Source organism: Propithecus coquereli, unplaced genomic scaffold (genome assembly GCF_000956105.1).
Source record: "Propithecus coquereli isolate 6110/MARCELLA unplaced genomic scaffold, Pcoq_1.0 Scaffold383, whole genome shotgun sequence".
NCBI lineage: Eukaryota > Metazoa > Chordata > Mammalia > Primates > Indriidae > Propithecus > Propithecus coquereli.
In genome coordinates, this window is record NW_012149541.1 from 607,961 (window position 1) to 619,299 (window position 11,339).

Here is an 11,339-nt window from a genome sequence, read left to right on the forward strand (position 1 = left end):
TTAAGGATGTGTGAAGTTCTACAATAGGGCCTCATGCTAATGACCATCCATCCCCCACATGCTAAACTCGGGGCAGAGATGGCCCAGGGCTGCACCTGCCCTGGGAGGGCACTGTACACACCAAGCATTTGAACAGAGCTGGGCAAGAGGGCATATGGCCACAGGAAAGGCCAAAACCTTAGGGGAGTGAACCTCGGCCCCCAGCTCCGGCTCAGGGGAGGCCTGCGGTCTCCCTTCCAGGAAAAGGACCAGGTCCCTGGGATGGGGCATCAGCTGCCCAGAGGGAAGGCTGGGAAATGATCATTGACTCTCACAGCTGACTGGGGTTCCAGTAACAGAGAGGGAGAAAGGTCTTGTGGGGGCAGAGTGGTGGAGGGTAGCTGAGGCCGCCTCCCCTGGAACCAGGGCCTATTGAAGGGTCTTTCCTGGACTGAACAGAATCCAGAGGAGCCCCCTGTTGTTCCTGTGTCCACCAGAGGGCGCCAGTCCCTTGCAAATCTTCCAACCTGGGCTCCATGGGAGGCCCTATCCTTGCTCTTGGAGGGGACTTTGAGAGATCAAGGTGACCCCAGACCCTGAGGACATGTCCACAGAGAGTAGTTAATCACACTAATCACTGCGCCCTGGCTCATGCCGCACCCTATTGTTCCCATTTTGCAGAGGAGAGATTGAGGCCCACAAGGTTCAGTTTGTCTCATGTTAACATGACTTGCCAGATCTCTGGACCCAGACTGGTTCTCACCTCCTTTTGGAGGGCTTGCTGTGGAGGCTCTGAGCACCTGAGAGAGCTGGGTTAGACCTGATCCCAGCTCCAAGTGCTGCCTGCGTTAGAGATTCACACTCCTGGGTTCTGGGCTCTGGAACATATGCAGGACAGAGGAACTGGCCAGTTTTGGCTCGAGGGCCTCCCTTTCTTGCCTGAATGAGCCAAGATACAGCCACCCAGCCTGTGCAGGGGGCGTGGGGTGGGCTCATGGGGTCAGAGTGTCCCTCCTTCCAAAGGCTGAGTCCATCTCAGATCCTAGTGGCAGCTGACTGGGAGCAGCTCCATGCCCAGCCTGAATGGCCCAGGCCCAGTGAGGATGGCTAAGCTCCTGCCACAGGGAAGCGTGAGCCCTCTCAGAACCCTGGAGTCTGCTGCAAACCACAAAGGTGGGGGACAGGTGGTATGGGATGGGCCAGGCATGGTGTGTGTCTGCAGTAGATGGTGCTGCAGGGGTGGGGTGAGGGGACCTTGTCTCTCCTGCTGTCTTAAATGTGCCTATTTCTCTCGCCTTTCCTCTCCCCTTAATCACAGGTGCGCTCTCAATACCCTCAGCCCCTTCCTGATTGGGAAGCCTGCCTGGGCACTGCTCCCTCACCCCGCTTCCCTTCCCACCCTCCTGTCTCAGCTTAAATGCCACTTCCCCAGAGAAGCCCTCCTTATGTCAGATCCCTTTGTCCATTGGTGCAGGATAGATGGTCATTAAGCAGTCGTAGATGAACACCTTGGATCTCAATATTCCACCCCCACCAACTACAGGCATCTTGGAAACAGATAATCTGACTCTTTAGCGGAAATGGTGGGGACCCAAGTTGGAGAAAGGGAGGGTCAGGGGTGCAGATGAAATAACCCAGTGTCAGGTAGGGCTGGCATCCTAGTGGCTTTCTTGTGGTAATGCAGTGTGCCTCCCTCCCAAATCAGCTCAAAAGTTAGGCAAGACCCGTCAAGGTCAGAGTGTTAGGGGGCAGGGGTGCGAGGGGAGGGCAGGCCTTCAAACATGCAAGGCTTCTCTGTCCCTACCCCTCCCCTGCCCACGGCTGCCCCTGCCTGTGGGAGTCAGACACTCCAGGCGGTCCCTCATCTCCCTGCCTCCTCACCCAACCCTGGGCCCCCTGCCCGCCTCCCTCCAGGGGAGGCCGCAGTCTCGCAGAAGCTGAGAACCAGGATTTAGCTTCAAAATCAGAGGCCTGCTGCAGGCACCCCTTGAGAGTGGACACGATCCCAATTTAAGGGCTCACACCAGAGGCTTGCAGGGGCTTCTGCCCCAGCTCACCTGAGGACCCCGGAAAATTCTTGGTGGGGTCTCATTACTCCCCTCTGAGGGCTTGAGCTGTGGTGGCACTTCCTCCAGCTGGCTCTCCTGACCCCACTGCTCACAGCCTGTCTTAAAGTGCCCAGTATCATCTCCAACTGTGCCAAGGGGCATGGTGGGCCTGCCCAACTAACCAAGGGACTTTACTCGCAGTTTCTCCTGCAAGGCCAGAGGTTGGAAACAGGGCCAGGTTGCATCAGTGCCCTGGAAAATAAAAGCTCCAGCGTCCTAAGGGGCGGGCTGATGCCACGTGCCACCACCAGGGGGAGGCACTCCATGGTGAGCTAAATGAGCAACGCCCACACAGGTGAGGCCACCCCACCACTAGAGGAAGCCTCTCAAGAGTCTTGGCCAAGTTCACTCTTAGTCTGTGCCACCATCATCCTGGGCTCCAAAGAGTGGCAGTCCCCCATCGTGGCCTGTTTCCCCACTGAGGCTGTGGATACACATGGCATCCAGTGATGGGGTCCCAAGAAAAGACTTCTTGGTACCATCAGTGGTCACCTGGAGTGCAGGGACCAGGAAGCAGCCCCCCAGCCGATTACAGCCTATTTCCTGACACCAGACCCTGCTGCCTGCCAGGTTCTTATACTACCCAGCCCCTCCAAAACTGGTGCCTTCACCCCACTATCCCCAGGATGGCTAGGCCTGAGCTTTAGGATGCTCTGAAAGTCTGAAAGAAACTGAAACAGAAAAATCAGGCTTGAGACAGCTTTGTTAGAACAACTCAGCAAAATAAAATTCCGGTTTATTGTTGGACAACATTGTTTCACACATACATCAAACAGGCCAAAAAAAAAAATAAACAGCAACTTCATAGACAAAAAAAGGAAAAAAAAGAAACCTTTTATCTTTGGCCTTTTTAACCATCTCATACAAACCAACTACTTATAGTACAGCTAAGTACATACACAAAAAAAGTTACTGGAATGCTCGGAATAAGATTGTTTTTTTGTTGTTGTTTTTGCTTTTTTTACAAGGTTTTTTTTCTCCTTTGAGATTATAATGAACATGGTCACACCACAAGTAAAGTCAGAGAAGTAGGACAGAGGACGCTCCGAAGGCTGGTTTGGTCATCCGAGATCATTAAAAATGGCTGACCCCTAACAATATGTACAAAAATATAAAATGTAAATAAAAAATACAAACAAATTTCCTTTTTAAAGTACTTTTAAGAAAAAAAGCAGGGCCTTGGAAGTTTTGGTTCTTTTTTTCCTCCCCTGTTGCAAATTCTTGTGGTTTTGGTTGGGTGGTGGAGAGCGCGTGTCATCAGCGGGTGGCACTGCCCACGGTGGGCGGGCGGGCCTCTCTACTCGAAGGTGACCACGTTTAGATTCTGAGACGGGAAGTGGAGGGTGAATAGGTCACGGTGGCCTTTTTGTTTTTTTAAGTTTAACTTTTCTTTTTTTGCTGTCTAGTCATCCTCATCAGTCTTCTGCTTCTTGGTATCAACATCGTCATCCTGGGCAGAAAAAGACTGTCAAGGCCCCTCCGACCCCATCACAGACCTTCCTAGCCACCTTCCTCAGCTCCTGCCGGCAGAGCAAAGACCAGGGACTGGCAGCCCCAAAGCGTGCAGAGACTCCAGGCCTGTGCCCATGTTCCTTCCCATTCCTACTTTAAGACAAGGGACCCAACTCAGAAGCACACAATGTCCCCAACTACAAAGTTGGAACCATTCCCTCCTCCTTCCCTCCAGCTTTAGTGCCTCAGGTACAACTCCTGTTAGAGGCAGGGGGACCTCAGATGACAAACTCCCTCCTTTCTCAAGCCAGACCCTACCTCATCATCTTCAGCTGCCCGTTTGCCTGTGGCAGCCTCAGCTTCCTCATCTTCATCTCCATCCTCTTCCTCTCCTGGAGAAAATCAAGGACCAGATAAACACCCCACTGCCCTCCTACTGTGGCTCCTTGGGGAATCTCCCAGTTACAGGTATGTCAGGGTGGAATGTCCCTGGACTTGCCTCTGCTGCCCCACAAACTGCACAGGTCAGGTACCCCCACCCACCCATGTACTGGTCACAGTGTCGGGGACCAAGCGGTGGCGTGGGCAGAGGCCAGCCCAGCGGATCAGAAGTCAGTGGCTTTCAAAGCTGCAAAGGGCCCCGTCCAGGGGGAGAGTACGTGGGTGGAGTGTGAGTGGGTGTGTGGCACAGCTGCATGTCACTAGCCCAAAACAAGGAAGGCCCTGACTCCACAGGTGCAAGGCCACTGTCCCCAGGTACCATGGTCCCTCCCCTGGGAACCCCTAATCCCTTCCCCTCTTGCGGGACAAGGCTACTCACCATCACCTTCTTCCTCTTCCTCCTCTTCCTCCCCACCTTCTTCCTCTTCTTCATCTACCTCATTGTCAGCCTCCTGCTCCCCATTTTCCTCGTTCTCCTCGACAGAACACACACCCGGCAGTTAACCAGCTGGCCCAGGGCTGGAGGACACAGCTGCGGTCCTGACCCCTCACCCCTGCCTCCAGAGGCTGCCTGATGCTTCCAGAGCACCTAAGCGACCCCTTCCAACCAAGGTCCAGTGGCAACCCCGACACCGGAACTGCCCAGGGCCTTGGCCTCCTTTCCCACCCTGGGCTAAACCCAAAATCAGTCCAGGAAAAACTTCTTGGGACGGGAGCTGCCAGGGCTCGCGAGCAAGGTGGCCACTCACAGCGTTCCCATTAGCAGGGGCGTCTCGTCCATTCTCTGCCTCCTCCACAACTTCCTTCTTCTCCTTTAAGTCCTTCAAAAGGGAAGACGGAACCAGTAAGTCTCCTGAGCAGCCCAGGGCAGGCAAAGGGGCTGAGAACTAGAGATGTGGGGCTGATGTGCGCGTCCGAAGCTACGAGTCACGTGTTACCGTGGCTGGAGCAGTGGAGGGAGGGCTGCAGAGATACCGGAGTCTGTGGTCAGAGTCCCTGCGATTTCCCGACCCTCAAACACAGACTAGAACGGGCCCACGTGGGGCTCCCGCTAAGCCCTCGTCCTTCTTAGGAAAGGAACCGTGCGGCACCACAGCCCCGAACCCGTCAGGCCGGGCGAACGAGCCGCGGAACACTCCCACCCGCCGTCACCGACTGTGTCCGCCCCCACAAACCCTTCTTGGAAGGCAGCAGGTAAGCTCCATAAATACGGCAATGGAGGGAGGGGCCTGGCACGGCGGGAGAACTCTTATGGGTGGACTAGCCTGGGACGGGAATGGGAGGCCACCTTGCCAGCCAGAGTCCTTTCCGGCCTGGCTCTAAGTCCAGGCCCTGGGAAGCGCAGGTCTCCGAAGAAACCCAAACCGCGCTGATCCCTCGTATCCTGCTGTCCCAGGAGGACGCACACCGTTGCCTGGAAATGGGTGCAGCCTCAGGCGACGTGCCCTAGGCCCAGGGCCTGCCGCTGCCTGGACCGACTGACTGCCCCCTGACCTCTTGCTGTCCACACAGCAGCTCAGTGGCCCTCAGACTTCGCCTCGGGGTGGACCCCAAAGGCAGGGCAGCTCCGAGTACCCCAAAGCCCCGTAACTTTTTCCACCTGGAGAGCCCGAGTCGTCTGCCAACACAAACTGGAGTCCAGTGGCCCAGGTTCAGGGAGCCACTCGGCCAGTGCCCAGTGAGTGGCCCTGGGCCACCTGTTGCAGTATTCCCTCGGGCCAATCCGGCCCCCAAGGGCCCCGAACCCGCCCGCTCTCGCCCCCTGGTGGCCAAAGCCCCGGGGAACGGGTGGGGGTGGGGAGGTCGCGGCGCGCAGGCGCCCAGCCCCCGCCCGGCGGGCTTTGCGCGCGGGACTCTGCACGCACCGCGCGCCAGGAGCACGTGGCCCAGGGACGCCGAGTGCACCCCTAGCCCTAGGGACTCGGGGCCCTCGGGCAGCGCTCGCCATGCTAAACGCGCCGAGTTGCGCGCGGGTATCCAGCCTCTCGACGCCCCCTGCCGTCGCCCTAGCAGGCGAGGCGCGCGGGCCTGCATCTCTGCATTTGGCGGGCAAAGTCCCGCGGGAGCCTGCCGCAAGTCCGCGGGGCTGTTTCAGTTCCTTGGCCAGAGGCCGTCGGGGACGCGCTTCTCGGGGTAAACCACCCCCGAGGAAAAGAAACGCCGAAGCTCCGAGCTAGGGGGGAGAACCCAGCCACACTGCTTCCCAGGATAGGCCCCGAAGGGGCCGCCGAGAGCCCCTGCGGAGATCCCGGTCAAGCTCCGGTCCGCCAGGGGAGTCCCCCTGAGAGAGCCGGAGGTGACGCCCAGGGGCACAGGGGTTAAGGAGACGCCAAGGTGACTCGCGCCGATGCCCACAGGGACACGAGGGTCGAGGAACAAGGCCAAAGGATAAGAGAGGGAAAAAAAAAAGCCAGTCCTTCCGTGAGCGCTGCGCTCCCGCCGAAGACGGAGACGCTACCGAGGGAGGGCAGCGGGACCGACGCAGCGCAGAGAGCAGGAGCGGACGGTGTCGGCCGCGCAGAACCTCCAAAGCCAGGGCGGTGAACTCGCCACAGGGCCCCGGGCACACCCCCAGTTCGGCCCCGACTCTGGCCAGCCGCGGCCGCAGTGTTGGCCTGCGTCGCCCCCGGAGCCGCCGCGCTCACGGTACTCCCAGGCAGCCGCGGGGGGCGCCCATCGTTCCCCGGCGCGCCGCTGCTTCACTTTCTCTTTCCTCCCCCTCCGGCGCGTGGGCTCGCCTCCTCTCCAGCCAAGCCCAGCACCGCTGGTGAATTATTGAAGCTCGGCGGCCGCTCCCTGCGCACTCCCCGCGGAGGGCACCCAGGGCGAAGCCCGTCACACCTCCGCGAGGACAATCGACTTCGCGGCTAGCCCGCCTGCCGCCCCATCCGCCTTATCAGAGCTTAGCACAGATAAACCCACCTCGGGCGGGCTGCAGGGCGCGAAACCCGCCGCCCGGCGCCGAACAAAGGGAAAGGCGGCCCGCGGGGGCCGGCCGCCACTTCCCGCAGCCGGCCCGCGCCCGCACACGCACCCCCATCACTTCCGACTCCCTAAGCGCTCGAGTTTCAAAGTTATCTCTGTGCGCCCGGCGGGCCGAAAATCCCCCAACCCGGCCCCTCTCCTCCCGCTGCCGCTCAAACGAGTCACAAACAAGTTTCCAGAGCTACGGACCAACCTCCGCGCCTACCTCCAGCCACCGAGGGCGCCGGGCCCACTCCCCTACGGGCTTCACCGATGCCGCGGCGCTTCCCGCCCCCTCCTCCGCACACAAAGAGTGGGTTGCCTGGGAGGACCGCGCTGGGGGCGTGCGGGCTCCCCGAGGGAGAGAGCAACAACGGCTGTAGGGCAGCGCGGCTGCCGAGCGCCCCACACCGCACGGGCGGAGGCGCGCGGACCCCGAGGGGGCGGGCGGCGTCCAGCCTCACCTTGGTGGTGATCTCGGAGCTGGTGTCCACGGCTGCGTCTGACATGGTGGGGCACGCCGGTGATCCGATGCAGGGGACGGAAAAGAAAGCGCGAGTTCGGGGACTCTGGCGATAAAGCTGCCGGAGTCCGCGGCGGCGGAGGAGACGCGCGGCGGAGGTGGTTGCGGCGAGCAGGAAGCCGGACCCGGGAACAATGCAAAGATGGCTTTTCACAGCAGCCAGTGGGGGACTCACGCGGCGCCAGAACCTTTAATATAGATTAGTGGGCGGTGCTCGGCCGCCCTTGTGCGAACGCTATTGGGCGAACGCAGGGAGCGGGCGCTCGCTCATTGGCTCGAATCCGAACAATGGACAAGCGTGCTTAAAGCGGCAGTGCTTCGGCCTGTCCCGCGCTGCGCAGTCGCCGGCCGCACTGTCATTCAAGGCCTGAGTTTGCTGGGTCTCAACGGCGCCGAGGACGCGGGGGAGGAGAGCGCGGGCGCGCTAGGGATGCGCGCTCCCGCCGCTGTTTTGCCGGGTCTGCTGACGCAGAAAGCCAAAGCGCGGCAAAGCTGCCCGCCCAGCGCCCCCTTCCTCCTCCTCCCCGCGGCTGCTCGGAAGGAGGGGGAGGGAAGAGGAGCCGGCGAGCGCGCACGACGGCTGCCAGCGAGGGGGAGGGGGACGCGGGGTGCTGGGCCGCGCTCGCCCCGGGCGGTGCCCAGTGCAGTGCCCGCGGAGGTGCCCGCCCCCAGCGCCTGGGCACCTACGACCAAGAAGTATGCCAGTGGTAATAGACGGTACCCCACGACGAGCGACGAGGTCACGAGGCCAACACCCGCGCACCTGGGCTGCCGCGTCCCTCTCTCACGGCCCCCCCTGGTCCCGGGTACCCTGAGTCCGGGGGAAATGACCCCATCGCCCACCACCAGTTCCAGCGTCCGCTGGCTGGACCAGCCGACGAGTGGGCACTGTGCCAAACACACACACTTGGGGATTCGTGCATCGAAGGGACTCGATGCTTGATGCGGGCTCCTGCCCTCGAGCAGGATAGCCTGCGGGTCCCGCGCAGCTGAGCGAGCCCGCGCTCCACGGCTATGGTCAGCTTCTGCCCGGAGCGGTCACTGCCGTCGCGACAGCCTCAGGGCAGGTTCCTTCCATGGTCCCGCAGGGCCCTCGAGTCTACCCCTTTCTCACCTCACTTCTGGGCTCTGACGGGCACCTGAACATTGCGGAGTTATTGGGAGTAAAGAATCGTCCCTTAGGCCAGTTAGGCTAGTCCTTGGGGACTCCTTGAAATTTGGGGGGCCATTTAGGGGACCATGTGGATCCCCAATAACGGAACCAAGGAGACGCCACACTCAAGATGGCGAAGGACGGGGCAAGCGTGGCGTGACGTGGCGATGCAATACACGCAGACAATCTGAAAACCGTAGGCTACTCCCTCCTTGTCGCCACCGCACTTCGCTGTCGAACTAAGAAATCTGCTGTGTGGGAAAAAGGATCAGAATAGGTGGAAAGATCTTCCAGAATAACACCTGTGCCACACACAAGATGGCGATGGATAGCGTTCGTCCCGTGCTGCCAAAAGGGGGCGCCCGACACGGAAGGCGGGACTCCGGAGAAATGAGCGCACACTGGCCGAGAGTGGCGGGCGAACACAAAGTTGACGCTTTGCGCCCTGTCATTGGCAGTTCCTGCCGTCTGTCTCTCCGAGACACCGATCTGGGAATGGGGAAAACCTGGAGTCTGGGATCGTGGAGGGCGGACGGGTGCCAAATTCAGCAGAGCTTGCAGTCGGGGCGAGAAGAGAGACTGAGTCGCCCTTCTCAGTTTCCCTAGGTCGTGGGCGATCTGGCCCAGAGGCGCTCTTTGGCGAGCCCACCACACATTCACCCAGCGGAAGGAGGCGCGCAGTGCCCGGGCACCACCGACGTCTTCGCCCCCTCCGGCTCCCCTGTCCCGTGCGCATCAGGCCCCAACCCCGTTCACACGTGCCATTCTGGCCGCTGGCCTGTCGGGCTTTCCCGAGCAAATTTTCCTTTGGGGGAAAAGTCCAGGATCCCAGTCCTTTGCCCAGAAGAAACGTGAGGCAGGTGCTGGGTAGGGCGTGGGCAACGCGCCACCTCCCGCTGCCAGGCGGTCGCCATCCGGCTCGGGTGCAGTGGCGTAGGGGACTCGCGTTGGGTCTCCGCCCTGCCCCAAGGCGCCCAGTGGCTGGAACTGGGATTCTCCACTGGGTGGGCGCGCGCCAATCCTGCGACTCACACAATGTTGTCCCCAGAACCATAGGTTCTAACTCTTTGTTCCGCCCCCTCCCTCTCTCCCACCACCAGTTGCCTTTACTGCCCTGCAGACCTGAGGCTGTCCTTCACAGATGGGGAGGAAGGGCTCCTGGGCTGCAACCCCTCCTTTGTGTCACATTCCCAGAGCTGGAGGATTATGCCATCAGTAAGCCTAGGACAGCACCTTCTGCCCACGCCCCACCAATTAAGTTCCAGTTACCCTGGAGGGAATTGTTCCATCCACAAAACCCGGATGCAATAAGGACTTGGCCTGTGCCTCATTTAAGCAATGGAGTCTTCCTCCTAGTCTGAATCGTGGCCCTGGGCAGTTGCTGTGTCCACACCTGAAAACTGGACTTGACTTCTGGATTCCGACCCTTGCAGGGGAAGGGGCACAGACCAACACCCAGAAGGAGCAGGGTAAATGTGAATTTCCCCCTAAGAACTGCTTTGCCTGACCTTGTTCCCATGTAGCTGGCTCTGCTTTGGGTGGGTGAGGAAGGCTCATGCCCACCTGGTTCGAGAACCACCATTAAAACATTCCCCAGGCCCTCGCTGGGTGCCTGCTGTGTGCATGGCAGTGCGCCTTTCGCTTATGCTTCAAGCATTTTCATTTATTTCTACAAGGTTGGGAGGACAATTAAGGGGGTTGAACTACACAAAATTGATGTCTACCTAGGTCAAAACCAATTGAAAATCAACACATTTACAGGTTCAACCTCTAATGTGATATCACCCTCCTTTTAACAAAGCAAAAAAGCAGACCAAGGGATGATAGCAAGGGACTTCAGAGTTACCAGAAGAATGAGTGAAGGAGCTGAGGCTAAATACTAGAATAGAGGAATCTGCATTGTTAGATGAGCCCTGGAGCAGAAACCCCGGACCCAGTCGTCCCCCCTTGCCACCACAGTGTGGTATCCCAGCTCTAGAATGGTGGAGTTACTTAGGCTCTCAAAAGCCTTATTCCTCCAGCAAGAGGTAACTCCCTGCCTCTTTTGCTGGTTCTGAATGGGCTATTCTTCCTGTCCCCTGTCACTTCCATGCATGGGTGCATCTTACACCCTTTCCTGCTACACAGGAGGTCAGGCATGTCTGTGGCTTGCCCTTCAAACCCCACAAGACGAGCTGGTATGTCCTGAGAGGCTGCATTTCCTCACCTGGGTCTGTTCATAGCCCAAGCTGCATTAGACTTAGGTTCGAGCTGCTCTCAGCCAGGGGCCTCACATGGCCTCCAGGCAAGTTTTCTTTGTGGGTGATTTTCCTAGGGACACCTTGGGTTGCCCACACTCCACACTCTCTAGTTGGCCCACAGGCCTCTCCCTGCCCACCTGAGTCACACATTTATTTCATCTGCTTGGCCAGTAGGCTCTTAAGTTTGCAACCTAAGCCTGCTCCTAAGCCACTTCCAGCATGTTCCTCATGGGTTATCTCACACTTCTGCTTGATTCCCAAAACACCAGACAGAATATACATGTGCTGCTTTAAGCTGCCTGGGTTGAAATCCCAGCCCTGCCAAGCGCTAGCTGTGTGAATTGGGTGAGTGACTCCCCCACTCCTAAAATGTGGGGAGGACAGTAACAGTACCTACCTAGCAGGGTTATTGTGAGAACTGAATGACTTAATATCAGAAAATGCTTAAAATAGTGTCTGGCACATACAGGAAAACCACT

At 58.9% G+C, this 11,339-nt stretch overlaps 1 protein-coding gene across 2 annotated transcripts; it reads right to left on the reverse strand.

The window, feature by feature from the left end:
* Positions 1–2,788: 2,788 nt before the first annotated feature.
* On the reverse strand, positions 2,789–7,651 carry PTMA (prothymosin, alpha). 2 transcript variants are annotated; one of them, XM_012652197.1, is made up of 5 exons: positions 7,409–7,651; positions 4,730–4,801; positions 4,360–4,456; positions 3,858–3,931; positions 2,789–3,537 (listed from the first exon to the last, which is right to left on the reverse strand). In XM_012652197.1, the coding sequence occupies exons 1-5, from the start codon at positions 7,451–7,453 to the stop codon at positions 3,490–3,492; spliced, it is 336 nt and encodes a 111-aa protein (XP_012507651.1). In that variant the 5' UTR covers positions 7,454–7,651; the 3' UTR covers positions 2,789–3,489. The 2 variants fall into 2 exon arrangements, with proteins under 2 accessions (XP_012507651.1, XP_012507653.1); XM_012652199.1 differs by having other exon boundaries at positions 4,360–4,453; positions 7,409–7,644.
* Between the last annotated feature and the right edge of the window lie 3,688 nt (positions 7,652–11,339).

What these genes read in the sequence shown, in the direction of transcription:
- PTMA (XM_012652197.1), bottom strand. Translation starts at nt 7,453, where the DNA reads ATGTCAGACGCAGCCGTGGACACCAGCTCCGAGATCACCACCAAG. An exon ending in GGAAGAGGAAGAAGGTGATG is followed by an intron (nt 3,932 to 4,359) that starts GTGAGTAGCCTT and finishes GATTTTCTCCAG; the next exon opens with GAGAGGAAGAGGATGGAGAT. An exon ending in GGGCAGCTGAAGATGATGAG is followed by an intron (nt 3,538 to 3,857) that starts GTAGGGTCTGGC and finishes TTTTCTGCCCAG; the next exon opens with GATGACGATGTTGATACCAA.